Below are 14,130 nucleotides of genomic sequence, written 5' to 3'. Positions count from 1 at the left end.
GATTGAGCAAATAAGGAGAAACTGTTTCCAGAGGCAGAAGGGCCGGTAACCAGACAAGACAGATTGATAGTATTGTCAAAAGATCCAGAGGCGACATGAGGAGAACATTTAAAAAAAACAGCGATTGGAATGCATCAGAGGGTGGTGGAAGCAGATTCAATAATAACTTTCAAAAGAAAATTGGATACATATTTGACGATGGAAAATTTGCAGGGCTTTGGGGAAAGGGCAGGCTACTGAGACTAATTGGATAGCTTTTCAAAGAGCCGCTCATGCACGAAGACCGAATGGCCTCCTTCTGTGCTGTATCATTCGATGATGCTATGATTCTATGAATGTATTCGGATTGCCAGAATGTGGCAAATGGCGTTGAACGAAGACGGAGAGAGTTCTATATACAAATTTGCACATAACACTAAACTGGAAGGCACAGTAAGGTGTGTAGATGGGAGCAGGAAGTTAAGAAAGGACATTGCCAGCCTAAGCGGGTGGGCAAAAGCGTGGCAGATGAAGCTAATTTGAGGCAGTGTGAGGTCATCCACTTTGGATCCAAGAAAGAAAACTCGAAATATTTTCTTTGTGGCGAGAGACTCGGAAGTGTGAAGGAGTAAAGATATTCGGGCGTCAAGGAACATAAATCATTAAAAGCTACAGTGCAGGTACAAAAAGCAATCCAAAAGGCTGATGAAGTTTTGGCCTTTATCTCAAGGCGTTTGGAAAACAAAAGTTAGGAATTGATGCTTCAGATGCACAGATCGTTGGTGAGATTCCACCTGGAGAACTTCGTTCAGTTTTGGGCACTGCAACTCAGAAGGATATATTGACGCTGGATGGAGTGACGCAAAGATTCACCTGAATACGTGAGCTTAAAAGGGAAAATTACGTGCAAAGTTTGCATAAAACTTGCTTGTATTACCTTGAGTTTACACGGTGGGATGACCACCCATTCGAGGTGTCTAAAATGATAACGAGATTCGATAGGGTAGATTCTAATTGCAAGAATATGCTCAATTGTTCTACATTCCTCTGGCGGAGGAATGTAGAACAATTGAGCATATTCTTGCAATTAGAGCTAGGTCGTTCATGGGTGTTATCAGGATGCACCTTGGACACACAAAGGGTAGTGGAAATCCGTGGGTGCTGGGTCAATTGAAATTTTGAAAATGCTATAAATAGATTTTTCCTCGGTAAGAGTATCAAGGGAAATGGGTCATAGACGTGTAAATGGAATTCACGTACAGATCAGTCATTATATGATTGAATGGAGGAACAGGCTGGAGAGGCTCCATGGCCTTCTCGTGTTCCTTTGATCCTGTGTAAGTAACGTGGTTTGTAAAATCGTTTCTCCAGCGGAGGATACTCGACACACGTCATCGACTCATTCACTGAGATAAAAACAGGAAATGCTGGAAATACTCAACGGTTCAGGCAGCATCTGTGGAGAGAGGGAGGTTGAAAAATTTTTCAATCGATGACCTTTCGCCAGAACGTTATCCGATCTTCGTCTCTACACAGACGCTGTCTGACCCGCTGAGTTTTTCCAGTATTTTCTGTTATTATTTCAGACTTCCAGCATCTTACTTCATACTTTCTGTGAGATGTCAGTCCGCACATTAAAGGTGCAGTTGGCATCGCTGTATTTGCTGAATTCCGAAGATTCTCAAAGCCCTCGCTTAAAATTCACAAATAGGGAAATGCAACCAAGGTGAATAGAATGAGATCTCGCTGGGATTTGATGCCAGGAATCCCTGCTTGTTCGACAGGATTTTTCATCAACTAAGGCATGGAGCCCTGCGGCACATCCTAGACACCACATCCGGTCACTACAAACATTAGCAGCCTCTTGTGGTTGTCTTTTCAGTTTTAAGTCACGTTTTTGTCAACAAATCACTTTGTCCTTCTCTTTCTCTTGTCTATCCCCATGTGTTCCTCCATACTGCCTCGGTCTGTGTTGTCTCTGTGTCCATCTGTTGGTTAATTCTGGGTCAATCCGTGTGTCTGGGTTTGTTTCTGAGTGAGTCGGAGGCTTTTACAAATGATCCAAAACTTCCCTATGAATCACTCAGGGGTGACCAATTTCCCCGAGATTTTTCTACCTTAATTAGCAGAGCTGATCAGACAATTCTCTCCCTTGCACTGGGAAAAAAAAACGGGCCGAATCTTCTGTCAATGTTCCGTGTACGGGGAGGCAGCAGATAAAGCATTCGGTCTTGAATCATTAGTCCATTAATGTTTTTGTCATCGGACTCGAGAGAGCTTCGGAACTTGTCACAAGAGGATAACAACAAGAATTCGACCATTTCATTTCCACTCTGGGCCAGCTAGTTCTGATCGGTATTTTTAGTTTTATTCTTTCCCGTTCTATTTGAAGGCGGATTAAAACAGCTTTGAGGTCTTTATTTGCGCTCCATGAGAGCGCTCCCATCGGTTGTACGCATAAAAGCGCCCATTCTTTGCAGGACTCGAAAGGCCACCAAGCGGCCAGGAATGAAGCATCCTGCCTGAGGAATGGCACAGTGTGAGCACCTGCTGCATTTTAAGAGCAGCCATTTGTCATTTTCCAATATTCTTGATTGGCAAAAATGAGAGAGGAAAGGAAATCTTTCTTATCCAGCGCTTCAACTGGACGAAAACCAGCTTCTGCTGCGCCAGTCACATGAAGCCCAGTGGAGCAGAAAGATCTCTTTACCGCTTAAGGAGGAAAGAAAGAAAGAGAGCAGAACAAGCCCAGGTTATGAGACGAGATGGATTCTGACAACTTAAGAATTAACATTCACTGCAAGAAAACAATCCGTCATTGCGCAATGAGCTGGCCTGAAGCTCCAGTAAGATGGATTGCAGCAGCTGCAGTGGCTGGAGGATTTTTGAATTTTCAACTCGAGATTCGACCTGTGCATACATTTTAAAGAGTGTCTTCTTTGATATGGGAAACATAGGGATCAACTCAAAACAGGTTTCAACAAGATTTAAACGCGGTACACTGGATTCCAACTCCACAGTGCTCACCATTACACCACCGAAACAACGCAAAGGTTGTGTTGAGCATACACCATTAAAAGAACCCTGGCTCTTTACTCAGCACACAGACACAAATACACGCGCACATACGTGGAAATACGCACAGACGTGCACACATACACACATATGCGCACTCAAAAGCACGCACATAGCAAAATAAACAAAAAACGTGCGCACACACACGCGCTCATACCTACGCAAAAACACAAATACACACATTAACGCACACATATGTACACACAAAAACACACATACACACAAACACGCGCTCAAACATACGCACAAAAGCGAACATAGACATATTAACGCACACATACATATGCACCACACATACACACACATCCACACTCAATCAGATTTAAACACACACACGCTCACGCATACAAGCGCACGCATGCACACATGCGTACGCACATACACACAAACTTGTGGAACTGCTTCCTGTGCGGAAACGTGGACTTGAGGTATATCTGCTCATGTTCCAAAGTAGGACATCAGCAGATAAGATGCTCAGTTTGGGTTCCGCCAGGACCACTCGGCTCCGGACCTCATTACAGCCTTGGTCCAAATATTGAAAAAAGAGCTGAATTCCAGAGGTGAGGTGAGAATGACTGCCCTTGACATCAAAACAGCATTTGACCGAGTGTGGCACCAAGGAGCACAAGTAAAATTGAAGTCAATGGGAATCAGGGGGAAAATTCTTCAGTGGCTGGAGTCATACCTAGCACAAAGGAAGATGATAGTGGTTGTTGGAGGATAATCATCTCAGCCCCAGGGCATTGCTGCAGGAGTTCCTCAGGGCAGTGTCCTAGGCCCAAGCATCTTCAGCTGATTCATCAATGACCTTCCCTCCATCATAAGGTCAGAAATGGGGATGTTCGCTGACAATTGCACAGTGTTTAGTTCCATTTGCAATCCCTCAAATAATGAAGCAGTCCGAGCCCACACGCAGCAAGACCTGGACAACATCCAGGCTTGGGCTCATAAGTGGCAAGTAACATTCGCGCCAGACAAGTGTCAGGCAATGACCATCTCCAACAAAAGAGAGTCTAACCACCTCCCCTTGACATCCAATTGAATTACTATCGCCGAATCCGCCACCATCAACATGCTGGGGGTCACCATTGACGAGAAACTTAACTGGACCAGCCAAATAAATACTGTGGCTACAAGAGCAGGTCAGAGGCTGGCCATTCTGCGGCGAGTGACTCATCTCCTGACTCCCCAAAGCCTTTCCAACATCTGCAAGGCAAAATTCAGGAATGTGATGGAATACTCTCCACTTGCCTGGATGAGTGCAGTTCCAAGAACACTTAAGAAGCTCGATACCATCCAGGACAAAGGAGCCCGCTTGATTGGCACCCCATCCACCACACTAAATATTCACTCCCTTCATCACCAGCGCACAGTGGCTGCAGTGTGTACCATCCACAGGATGCACTGCAGCAACTCGCCAAGGCTTCTTCGACAGCACCTCCCAAACCCGCGACCTCTACCACCGAGAAAGACAAGAGCAGCAGGAACATGGGGACAACATCAACTGCACGTTCCCCTCCAAGTAACACACCATCCCCACTTCGAAATATATCGCCGTTCCTTCATCGTCGCTGGGTCGAAATCCTGGAACGCCCTTCCTAATAGCACTGTGGGAGAACCTTCACCACGCGGAATGAAGCGGTTCAAGAAGGCGGATCACCACCACCTTCTCAAGGGCAATTAGGGATGGGCAGTAAATGCCGGCCTCGCCACCGACGCTCACATCCTATGAACGAATAAAAAAAAGATACAGCATTGTAGTTTCATGGCTAAAATCTGAGCATGTGGAGTCAGTGGATAACAAGCTGGCTACAATACAGGAAACAGAGAGTAGAGGTTAAGGATAGCTAATCAGACTGGCAAAAGGTCGGTAGTGATGTTCCACAGAGATCGCTGCTGGGTCAATTGGTGTTCATAATTTCCATTAACTATTTGAATTCAGGAATCCGAAGTACAATTTCAAAATTTGCGGACGGCATGAAATTGGGAGGTATAGATATTGCAAAGGAAGAATGCGTCAAAATGCAAGAATACACCAATAAAATTGCAGAATCAGCATGTAATTGGAAAATGAATTTCAATATAGGTAAGTGTGAGGTGGCGCAAAGTGATTGGAAGTTTAAGTAGGCCACATACTGCTTGGATAATAAGAGTCCAAATGGAATAAGTGAGCAGACGAATTTAGGGTTATCGATACACAATTCACTAAAAAGTAGCAACACAGATTACTAAGACCATAAAAAAGGTAAATCAAGCACTGGGGTTCATTTCTCGAGGGATAGAATTGAAAAGCAAAGAAGTTATTTTAAACTTGTGCCTAACTTTGGGTAGGCGACACTTGGAGTATTGTGCACAGTTATGGTCTCCATACTTTAGAAATGATATGGAGGCATTGGAGAGGGCGAAAACTTGAGTCACAAGGATGATGCCAGAAAGGAGAGGACATCCTTATCACGAAAGGCTGAACAGGTTGGTTCACTTTTCTCGAGAAAAGGGAAGGCTGAGGGGTGACCTGATAGAGGACTTTAAAATAATGATATGGTTTGATAGGTTAGACCTAGAGCATATGTTTCCACTTCTGGGCATGTCCAAAACTAGAGGTCACACATACAAAATAGTCCCTAATAAATCCAATTGGGAATTCAGCTGAAACTTCTTTACCCAAAGAATGGTAATAATGTGGAACGCACTACCACAAGGAAGAGTTGAGGCAAATCGCATCGATGCATTTAAGGGGAAGCTGGATCACCACATGAGGGGGAAAGGAATAGAAGGGTGTCCTGATAGGGTTAGATGAAGTAAGGAGGGAGGACGGTCGTGTGCAGAATAAATAGACCAGAAGGGCTGAATGGCCTGTTTCTGTATTGTAGTTTCGATGTAACTCAATGTAACTCGATACATGACTGAGAAGGACTCTGTGCTGAAAATATGGTAAAATGCCGGATTAAGGACAAATATTGGGATTTGAGAATTGCCGCCGTCAAACTGGTCACAGGTTTGGCTTCGTTTGATTTTCCGAATCAACATTAAAATTCTCCTGGTTGTTTTCAAATCCTTACATGGCCTCGCCCCTCTCTATCTCTGTAACCTCCTCCTACCATCCAACCCTTCAAGATCTGAGTGTTCCTCCAATTCTGGCCTCTTGCACAATCACAATTTCCTTCGCTCCACCATTGGCGGCTTTCCTTCAGCTGCCTATACCATAATTTCTGGAATTCCCTCCCTAAACCTTTCCTCCTTGATGTCGCTCCTGAAAATCTATCACTTTCACCAAGATTTTGGTCACCATTACTCATATCTACTCATGTAGCCCGGTGTCAGATTATGTTTGATAATCGCTGCTGTGAAGCGCCATGGGGCTTTTTACTACGTTATTGGCGCGATATATAAAAGCAAGTTGTTGTTTTAAAAGTGTTGAACCGAGGACTCTCAGACCTCTGCCTCGGTGAGCATTGTACATTCGAGACAGAGAAATGTCAGTGCCACGTTTGCATAGATTACACAGAATTTACAGCACAGAAACAGGCCATTCGACCCAACTGATCTATGCCAGCTTTTATGCTCAACACGAGCCTCCTCCCACCCAATCGAATTTTATCAAACCGCTTCATTTGTGGCCTTTTAATTTTCAGAGTCCAAATGCACGTCAGGGACCCTTTCAAAATTCCCAGAAACGTATTCAGGAGAATATTTGTTTCTTTTGTACATCATGTAGGAAACATGGACAGGTAACCCATGATTTCCTCATCTTCTCGTTTGTGACAAATATTATTTTTCATTGGTGAGAACCAAATCAAAAAAGCACCTTATCAAGTGCCTAAAACCCTAAACTTTTCCCACACGGGAACTGGAAAAGGCCGCTCGACCTTTCAGCGGATCTTTAACTGTAAGCTGAGTAATTTCATCCGTTTACACCAGGGAGCATCTTTCCCTTCCCAATTTCCCTAATTGACAGTTCAAAGCGATGTACATCTGCTTCACGAAAATAGGAATTATGTGTTTGGTTCTTTCGATTTGAAGACCTGTGGCCCGCCCTTTCACCCAAATCAATTGTCGCCAATCGCCCCACTCCCTCCTTTAAACAAGTAATACTGAAACGCTGTTTTAAAACTCTCATCTGCTGTTGTAACACGGTAGGCCGGAGGAACCTAAGGTCCACAAGGCAACACTAATAAATCGATGCATTTCGGAACACACCAATTGTATCATCAACTAGAATGGTACCAGATATGAGGGACTTCAGTAATGTGGAGAGACTGGAGAAGCTGGGATTGTTCTCCTGAGAGCAGCGATGGTTAAGTGAAGGGGGAATAGTTCTGTTCAAAATGATTCGAGGTTTTGATACAGTAGATAAGGAGAAACTCTTTCCACTGGTAGGAGAGTTCGTAACTAAAGCACACAAATATAATAAAGTTGACAAAAAAGACGTGGTGCAGACGAGGAGTGTGGTCTGCTGGGACAGGGAGTGTCCTGTACCTGGACAGAGGAGTGTGCTATACCGGGACCCCGGAATGTGATATACCGCGGCCTGTGAGCGTGCTTTATCGGGACCCGGGAGCATGCTATTCCGGGATCGGGGAGTTTGCCGTGAGGCGACTTGGGATTGTGTTGCATCTGGACCTGGGAGTGTGCTGTTCCTGGATCCGGGACCGTGCAATACCAGGAATCTGGACTGTGCTGTACCTGGATCCAGGAATGTGCTGTTACGGGACCCAGGAATGTGCTGTACCGGGTCCGGGGAGAGTGCTTTTCCGGGAGCGGGGAGTGTGCTGTGCAGGAAGCTGGGAATATATTATACTGAGACCCGAGAGTTTGCCGTACCGGGACCGGGGAGTTGCCGTATTGCGACCCGGGAGCATGCTGTACCTAGATCCGGTATTGTGTTGTTGCGGGACCTGGGAATTTGCTCTACCGGAGCACGGGAGAGTGCTTTTCCAGGAGCGGGGAGTGTGCTGTACCAGAACCCGTGAGTGCGCTGTACCTGGATCCGGGATTTTGCTGTAACGGGACCTGGGAATGTGCTATACCGGGACCCGCAAGTGTGCTGTATAGGGACCCGGGAGTGTGCTGTACGAGGACCGGGGAGAGTGCTGGACCGGGACGGTTCAGTGTGCAGTACTGGAATACGGAACTGTGCTTTACCTGGTCCCGGGAGTGGAGCAATATTGATCTGCTACAGATCTATTTGTCCTCTTACAATCCCTGTAACGGTGGACCAAGTTATCACTGGGCTAAGCATCTTTTAGTCCGATTCACAATCTGCTTTATTCAACCACAGGTAAAAGATACAGAACACTGAACACGATTAAATACATTCGATGAAATTAGTTCAACATCTGCATGGAAACTGTGACAAATAAATGGAACACACTTAGACTAAGGCGCACGAGTTGATTAGAATTAATGTAGCAACATTGATTATTTTTCTCTATTTGTCTCAGTGACGGTGCACAGTTTAATAGCATCCACAATCTACCTGCTGCCTTGACTGTTTTCTGGTGTCTATCTTGTTATTCACAAAGGCTTCCTTCAAAGAGTGCCAGAGATCAGAGAAACTTACCAACACTGAGGTACTAAACATCCTCTGTATGACCGGACATTGTGCACAAGTGGATTATTTTTTTGGAAATAATCACAACAAGGGGTCATTCCCAAAACACCCCGGACTGCGTGTTGAGCACAGGACTGTTTAAAGCAGCTAATCGCTCCAGGGCAATGACACGTTCAAACCGCATCTGTAGTTAGATCATATCTGGGTCCTATCTCGTGAAGAATGGCGACATTAACTTACTTTTAAGACGGGAGCAGAGTGTGAAATGTTTCACAAAATATTAAGAGTTAAATACGCCCAATATTAGATTCAACAGAATATGAAACAAAAATACCTGAGAATGTTAGAAAGTGTGAGATCTTCTCATCTAATTAATTTGACCATCATTGCGAGGGGATATTTCACTCCATTCCTCAACTCCTCTCTGAACTTCCTCTGAGTCACTGCATAAACAAAAGTGTTCGTGCAGCAACTCAGGAGCTGGAGCATGAAGCCGATTTCTCGCAGAAATGTGGGCAGGGGAACAGGATATCCCAAATAATCCAACCGCCTCAATATAGAACACACCATGAACACCACCCATAACAGGATGAAATTCCCTGATATAACAAACAGTACAACGATGGATTTCCTTCGGTTCTCCATCTCTGGGTCACTGGAACTCTCCCCACTGCTCGGACCCCGGATTCTCCTGCGGGCTCTGCTGGCCACCAAAATGTGTCTGACCGTTAATACATTGAGCAGTACAATCAAAAGAAATGGAACAAATGGAGTGAAAATATAATGCATCAATTCAATGACAGCCCAGGCCAGCGAACGAGATACTTCGGGTGTCACGCGGCAAAACCAGGGACTGTTATTAAGCCAATACTCATTTCTATACAGAAAATACCAGAAAATATTCTTCAAGCCGCTCAGCACAGTGACTGTTCCGAGAACCACAGCCGCCGTCTTCTCGGTGCAATATTTAGTTTTCAGCTTCTGGCAACAAATGGCCACAAATCGATCAAAGGTGAAAGTGACCGTGAACCAAACAGAACAGTCCGTGACTGCATAAAGCAGGACGGCGTGGATATTACACAGTCCAACGTACCACAGAAATCTAAATTTTTCCCAATAAATAATCGGAACCTGCCTTAATATCAGATCGAAGATAACAACCAGTAGATCTGCCGCTGCCATCGCCACCAGGTAGCGAGTGACACATTTGGAGAGACCGCACTTTCCCCGAGACAGGATCACAATCGTCACCACGTTAACTGTAAAAAGCGAAACAGGGAAATGATTCACCAGACTCAGGAAAAACACTAATTTGATGCATTTCCAGTGAAATAAAGGAGCAGCTTATAGAACATGGGGCAATAATGATCTTCATAATAACCTTAAATGCGTTAAGAATTTGCATCTTGACTTTGTCTCCAATGATGGAATCCGATTATTTTAGCTGTGACGGGCTTCGGCAAATAAGTGAAGCAACGGGATCAAATGAAACATGGTTGAAAACAGAAACTTAGTCGAGAATGAATACAAAAGTAACCAAACGGAAAGCGAGAGCCTCACCGACACTTGAGACAGCGGGGTAAATAAAAGGTCAGATGTTTGCGTATTTGAATTGCAGTGTGTGTGTGTCAGCTGTTGGTGTGATATCTGGATTTAATGTCTCGAGCTGGGGAAGGGATAAAAGGGCCCAGGGAGAAAAAGGAATGGTGGAATCGCTGATAACCTTTGAATGGAATAGTGAGCTAACAACACCCATTGTCTGTGCTCATACATTGACGATGGTCACTTGTTCAAGCCATTGAGAGCAACTGTGCAATGACACAAATCAAACCCTCCCATCCAATGTATTAATGTACGTGAGAGACAGGAATATTGGAACAGAGGAATTGCAAGATTAAAAAACACCAAGGTCCATTGAGTGCACCTTCTACCTTCCCGGTAGTCGCATGATACAACGATAAAGGGGTTGTCGATAAATCATAGCAATCAATCTCTGACAAATAATGTACAACAGACCCAGACATGAGGTGAGGAAATCCTCATATTTCGAAACGTTTGAGAACCATAGATCCAAAACCACCTTTCCACCAGCCACACCCCCCCCGCCCATCATGTTACACTTAGCAGACGTCATGTTTCATATTACTCATCTACTGTACCCAAAATGTTATTTTCTGAAAGAAACCTCACTAATGAATCAATACCAACTGCTTCCACCATCTCCCTAAGGAGCCTGTTCCATAGATTGGCTGCTCAAACACATAAATATTGTTTCTGCAGCTTACTTTTGACTTCACGCCCCAACTCACCCTTCAATTGCAGGCGTTGCCCGCTACTGTCCTGTTGTTCTGGACAAGGTGAAACGGAAACAGCCTGTCGTGGCCCACATTATCTAGCCCCTGAGATAATTATTCCAGTTTTCTGCTCCTGGTCTAAAATACTAAATATTTCAATCCCTGTTCGTTTTATATTTTGGAAGTGAGGCCCAATCTGATACTCTGTTCCCTGATTCCCAATGGTCAATCATTGGATGAAAGGAGTTACAGTCGAGCTAAGCTCCATGATCGGCAATTGAATATTCAGGGTCATGTGTGATGCTCCGCACCAAAAAATACAAATGTAGAAAATGATAATATAATTTCGTTAATTTTGCAGGCAAGTTTTCCAATTATATTACAGGTAACATTTATAACAACGAGCATTTACATTAAATCGTGGAATAATATTACTGGTAATATAATACACCATAGAATCATAGAATCATAGAAAGTTACGGCACAGAAGGAGACGATTCGGCCCATCGTGTCCGTGCCGGTCGAACCGAACTAACCAGCTTAATGCCAGTTTCCAGCACTTGGTCCGTCGCCATGTCGGTTACGGCACTTCAACTGTTTGAATGAGTTGAGGGTTCTGCCTCTACCACCCTTTCAGGCAGCGAGTTCCGGACTCCCATCACCCTCTGGGTGAAAATAATTGTCCTCAGTTCTCCCTAATCCTTCAAACCAACCTGTGATTACAAATCGATCTGAATTCTAGTCAAATACTGTTAATCTTGCTATTTCGCTTCCGCAGTGCGAATTCAATAAACTTCCAATTTATATAGGGAAAATGCCGAATAAAATATTGAATGAGTTTCACTATCAGAATACGCCCCTTACATTGATTGTGGGTCCTGATCAGAGAAACGAAGCACTGTAGCAAGCGGGCACGGGATTAGATTGTTAATGAAGAATAATTATTGGAAATGAATCCATTAAATGACGTGAATAAAATTAATAGTAGCTCACTGAACCATTCTAATTTAACCATTCAGAGACAGTGACACCAGTGTAAACCATGAAGCGGTGGAAAGCGAGAGAGTTGAACCAGATTGGATCATAAATGCATTGGTCATTTATCTGGTTGGACTCATCTGTACAACTACATAACTAAATATATCCAGCCGAAATTGCAGACCGTGTGAGATCATAAAACGTTTCTCACTTGTCAGTCGGACTCAGTATTTACAGCAGAATGCACACTTTTAATGAACAGAAAGATCCAGTCACATGACGTGTGTTGTAGTCTGAAAGAAGACCGGGATCTTAATAAGATCGCATGGAATGGGACTAATAATGACCACTTAGGCCACACTTTTCATTGAACTGACACCAATGAATGAGAATTCACATCAGTGGACCATGGGCCATTATTAAACACACAAGAGCAATGGAAAGAAAGAAAGAATTACATTTTGATGGCGTCTTTCATAAACTTAGAACCTTCCAAAGTGCCTCACAACCAATGAAATTTGCAGTGTAGTCAATGTTGTAATGTAGGGAGAGTAATAAAATAAAGAGCTGAACAGGCGGACTAAGACGCCGCGTACAGATAAACTCGGCTTCCTGAAGTACCAGGTGCAGATAGTAACTTACCCGGGACACCGAACGCAGCCAGGATGGGGTAGTAAATCAATTGTATATCATAAAGCGCCCATAGAATCTGGAGCTTGATCATAAAACTAAGAGACATTATTTCCCCTTCAGTCAGAAGCGATGATTCGGTGGTTGGTCCAAGTGCTGGGATCAATTCTCCGATTGAAACATTGAGCGGATTTTCCTTAATTATAGCAGAGCGAATTCAACCGTTCGGAAAATGAAGTCCCGCGCTGACTGGGTTTAATTACAGTCACTGAACAAACACGCTGTGTACACAGGAGCTACTTCAGAACTTGTCTTCCTGGGGACGTGAATAGCCACGAAAAACATAAATATATATGTTGGTGATACTGGGCAAGCACGAAAAACCTAGATATTTTGAGTGGCGGTACCAACATACCCCGCAAAACCCAGATATATCAACTGGTAATCCCAGTAAACCGCGATAAATACAGATGTACAGGCCGGTGATCGCAGTAAACTCTGATCAACTCAGATATATTGGCTGGTGAACCCAGCAAACCCGAATAAACCAGATATACATGTTGTTGATCTCAATGATCCTATATATAGGCTGGGATTGCAGGAAAACCTGACAAGCCCCGACACTAATATGTCCAGATATGTAGCCTGGTGTGTCAGCAAACCGTGATAAACCCAGTGACAGGGGGAAAAAAGAGTAGTGGTGAACTGTTGTTTTTCGGACTGGAGGGAGGTGTCCATTGGTGTTCCCCACGGGTCGGTTCTGGGACCACTTCTTTTCTTTATATATATAAATGACTTGGACTTGGGTGTACAGGCCACAATTTCAAAATTTGCAAATGACACACATCTTGGAAGGGTAGGAAACAGTGAGGAGGATAGTGGTAGACTTCAGGAGGATCTAGGCAGGCTGGTGGCATGGCGGGCACGTGGCAGATAAAATTTAACGCAGAAAATGCGAAGTAATACACATTGATAGGAAGAACGAGGAAATGCAATATAAACAGAAAGAGAGAGATCTCGGAGTATATGTGCACAAATCGCTGAAGGTGGCAGGGCAAGTTGAGAAAAAGTCTTAAAAAATAGACGGGATCCTGAGCTTTTGAAATGGCGGCACAGAATACAAAAGTAAGGAAGTCATGATGAACCTGTATAAAAGACTGGTTCGGCCACAACTGGACTATTGTTTCCAGTTCTGTGCACCCCACTCTAGGATAGATGTGAATGCCTCAGGGAGGGTGCAGAAGAGATTTACCACAATGATTTCAGGGGTTTTAGTCACATGGATAGGCTGGAGAAGCTGGGGTCATTCTCCTTGGAACAGAGACAGTTGCGAGAAGATTTGATAGGTGTATTCCAAATCATAAAGAGTCTAGAAAGAGCAGATAGAGAGAAACTGTTCCCATTGGTGGAAGAATCAAGAACCAGAGGACATAGATTTAATGTGATTGGCAAATGAACCAAGGGTGACATGAGGAAAAACCTTTTTTACACAGCGATTGGTTAGGATTTGGAATGCACTGTCCCAGGAGGTGGTGGAGGCAGATTCAATCATGGCCTTCTAACGGAACTGGATAAGAACTTGAAAGGGAAATAAATGCAGGGCTACGGGAACAGGACTTAGGA

At 44.1% G+C, this 14,130-nt stretch overlaps 1 protein-coding gene across 1 annotated transcript; it reads right to left on the bottom strand.

The window, feature by feature from the left end:
* Nucleotides 1-8,968: 8,968 nt before the first annotated feature.
* Nucleotides 8,969-12,616, bottom strand: LOC137301979 (probable G-protein coupled receptor 139). Its single transcript, XM_067971695.1, has 2 exons — nucleotides 12,520-12,616; nucleotides 8,969-9,864 (listed from the first exon to the last, which is right to left on the bottom strand). The coding sequence occupies exons 1-2, from the start codon at nucleotides 12,614-12,616 to the stop codon at nucleotides 8,969-8,971; spliced, it is 993 nt and encodes a 330-aa protein (XP_067827796.1).
* Nucleotides 12,617-14,130: the final 1,514 nt, after the last annotated feature.

The sequence above is a fragment of the Heptranchias perlo genome, chromosome 35 (assembly GCF_035084215.1).
Source record: "Heptranchias perlo isolate sHepPer1 chromosome 35, sHepPer1.hap1, whole genome shotgun sequence".
Classification (NCBI taxonomy): Eukaryota; Metazoa; Chordata; class Chondrichthyes; order Hexanchiformes; family Hexanchidae; genus Heptranchias; species Heptranchias perlo.
Note: the sequence above shows the minus strand (reverse complement) of the source record. Positions and strands in the feature narration are given on the sequence as shown.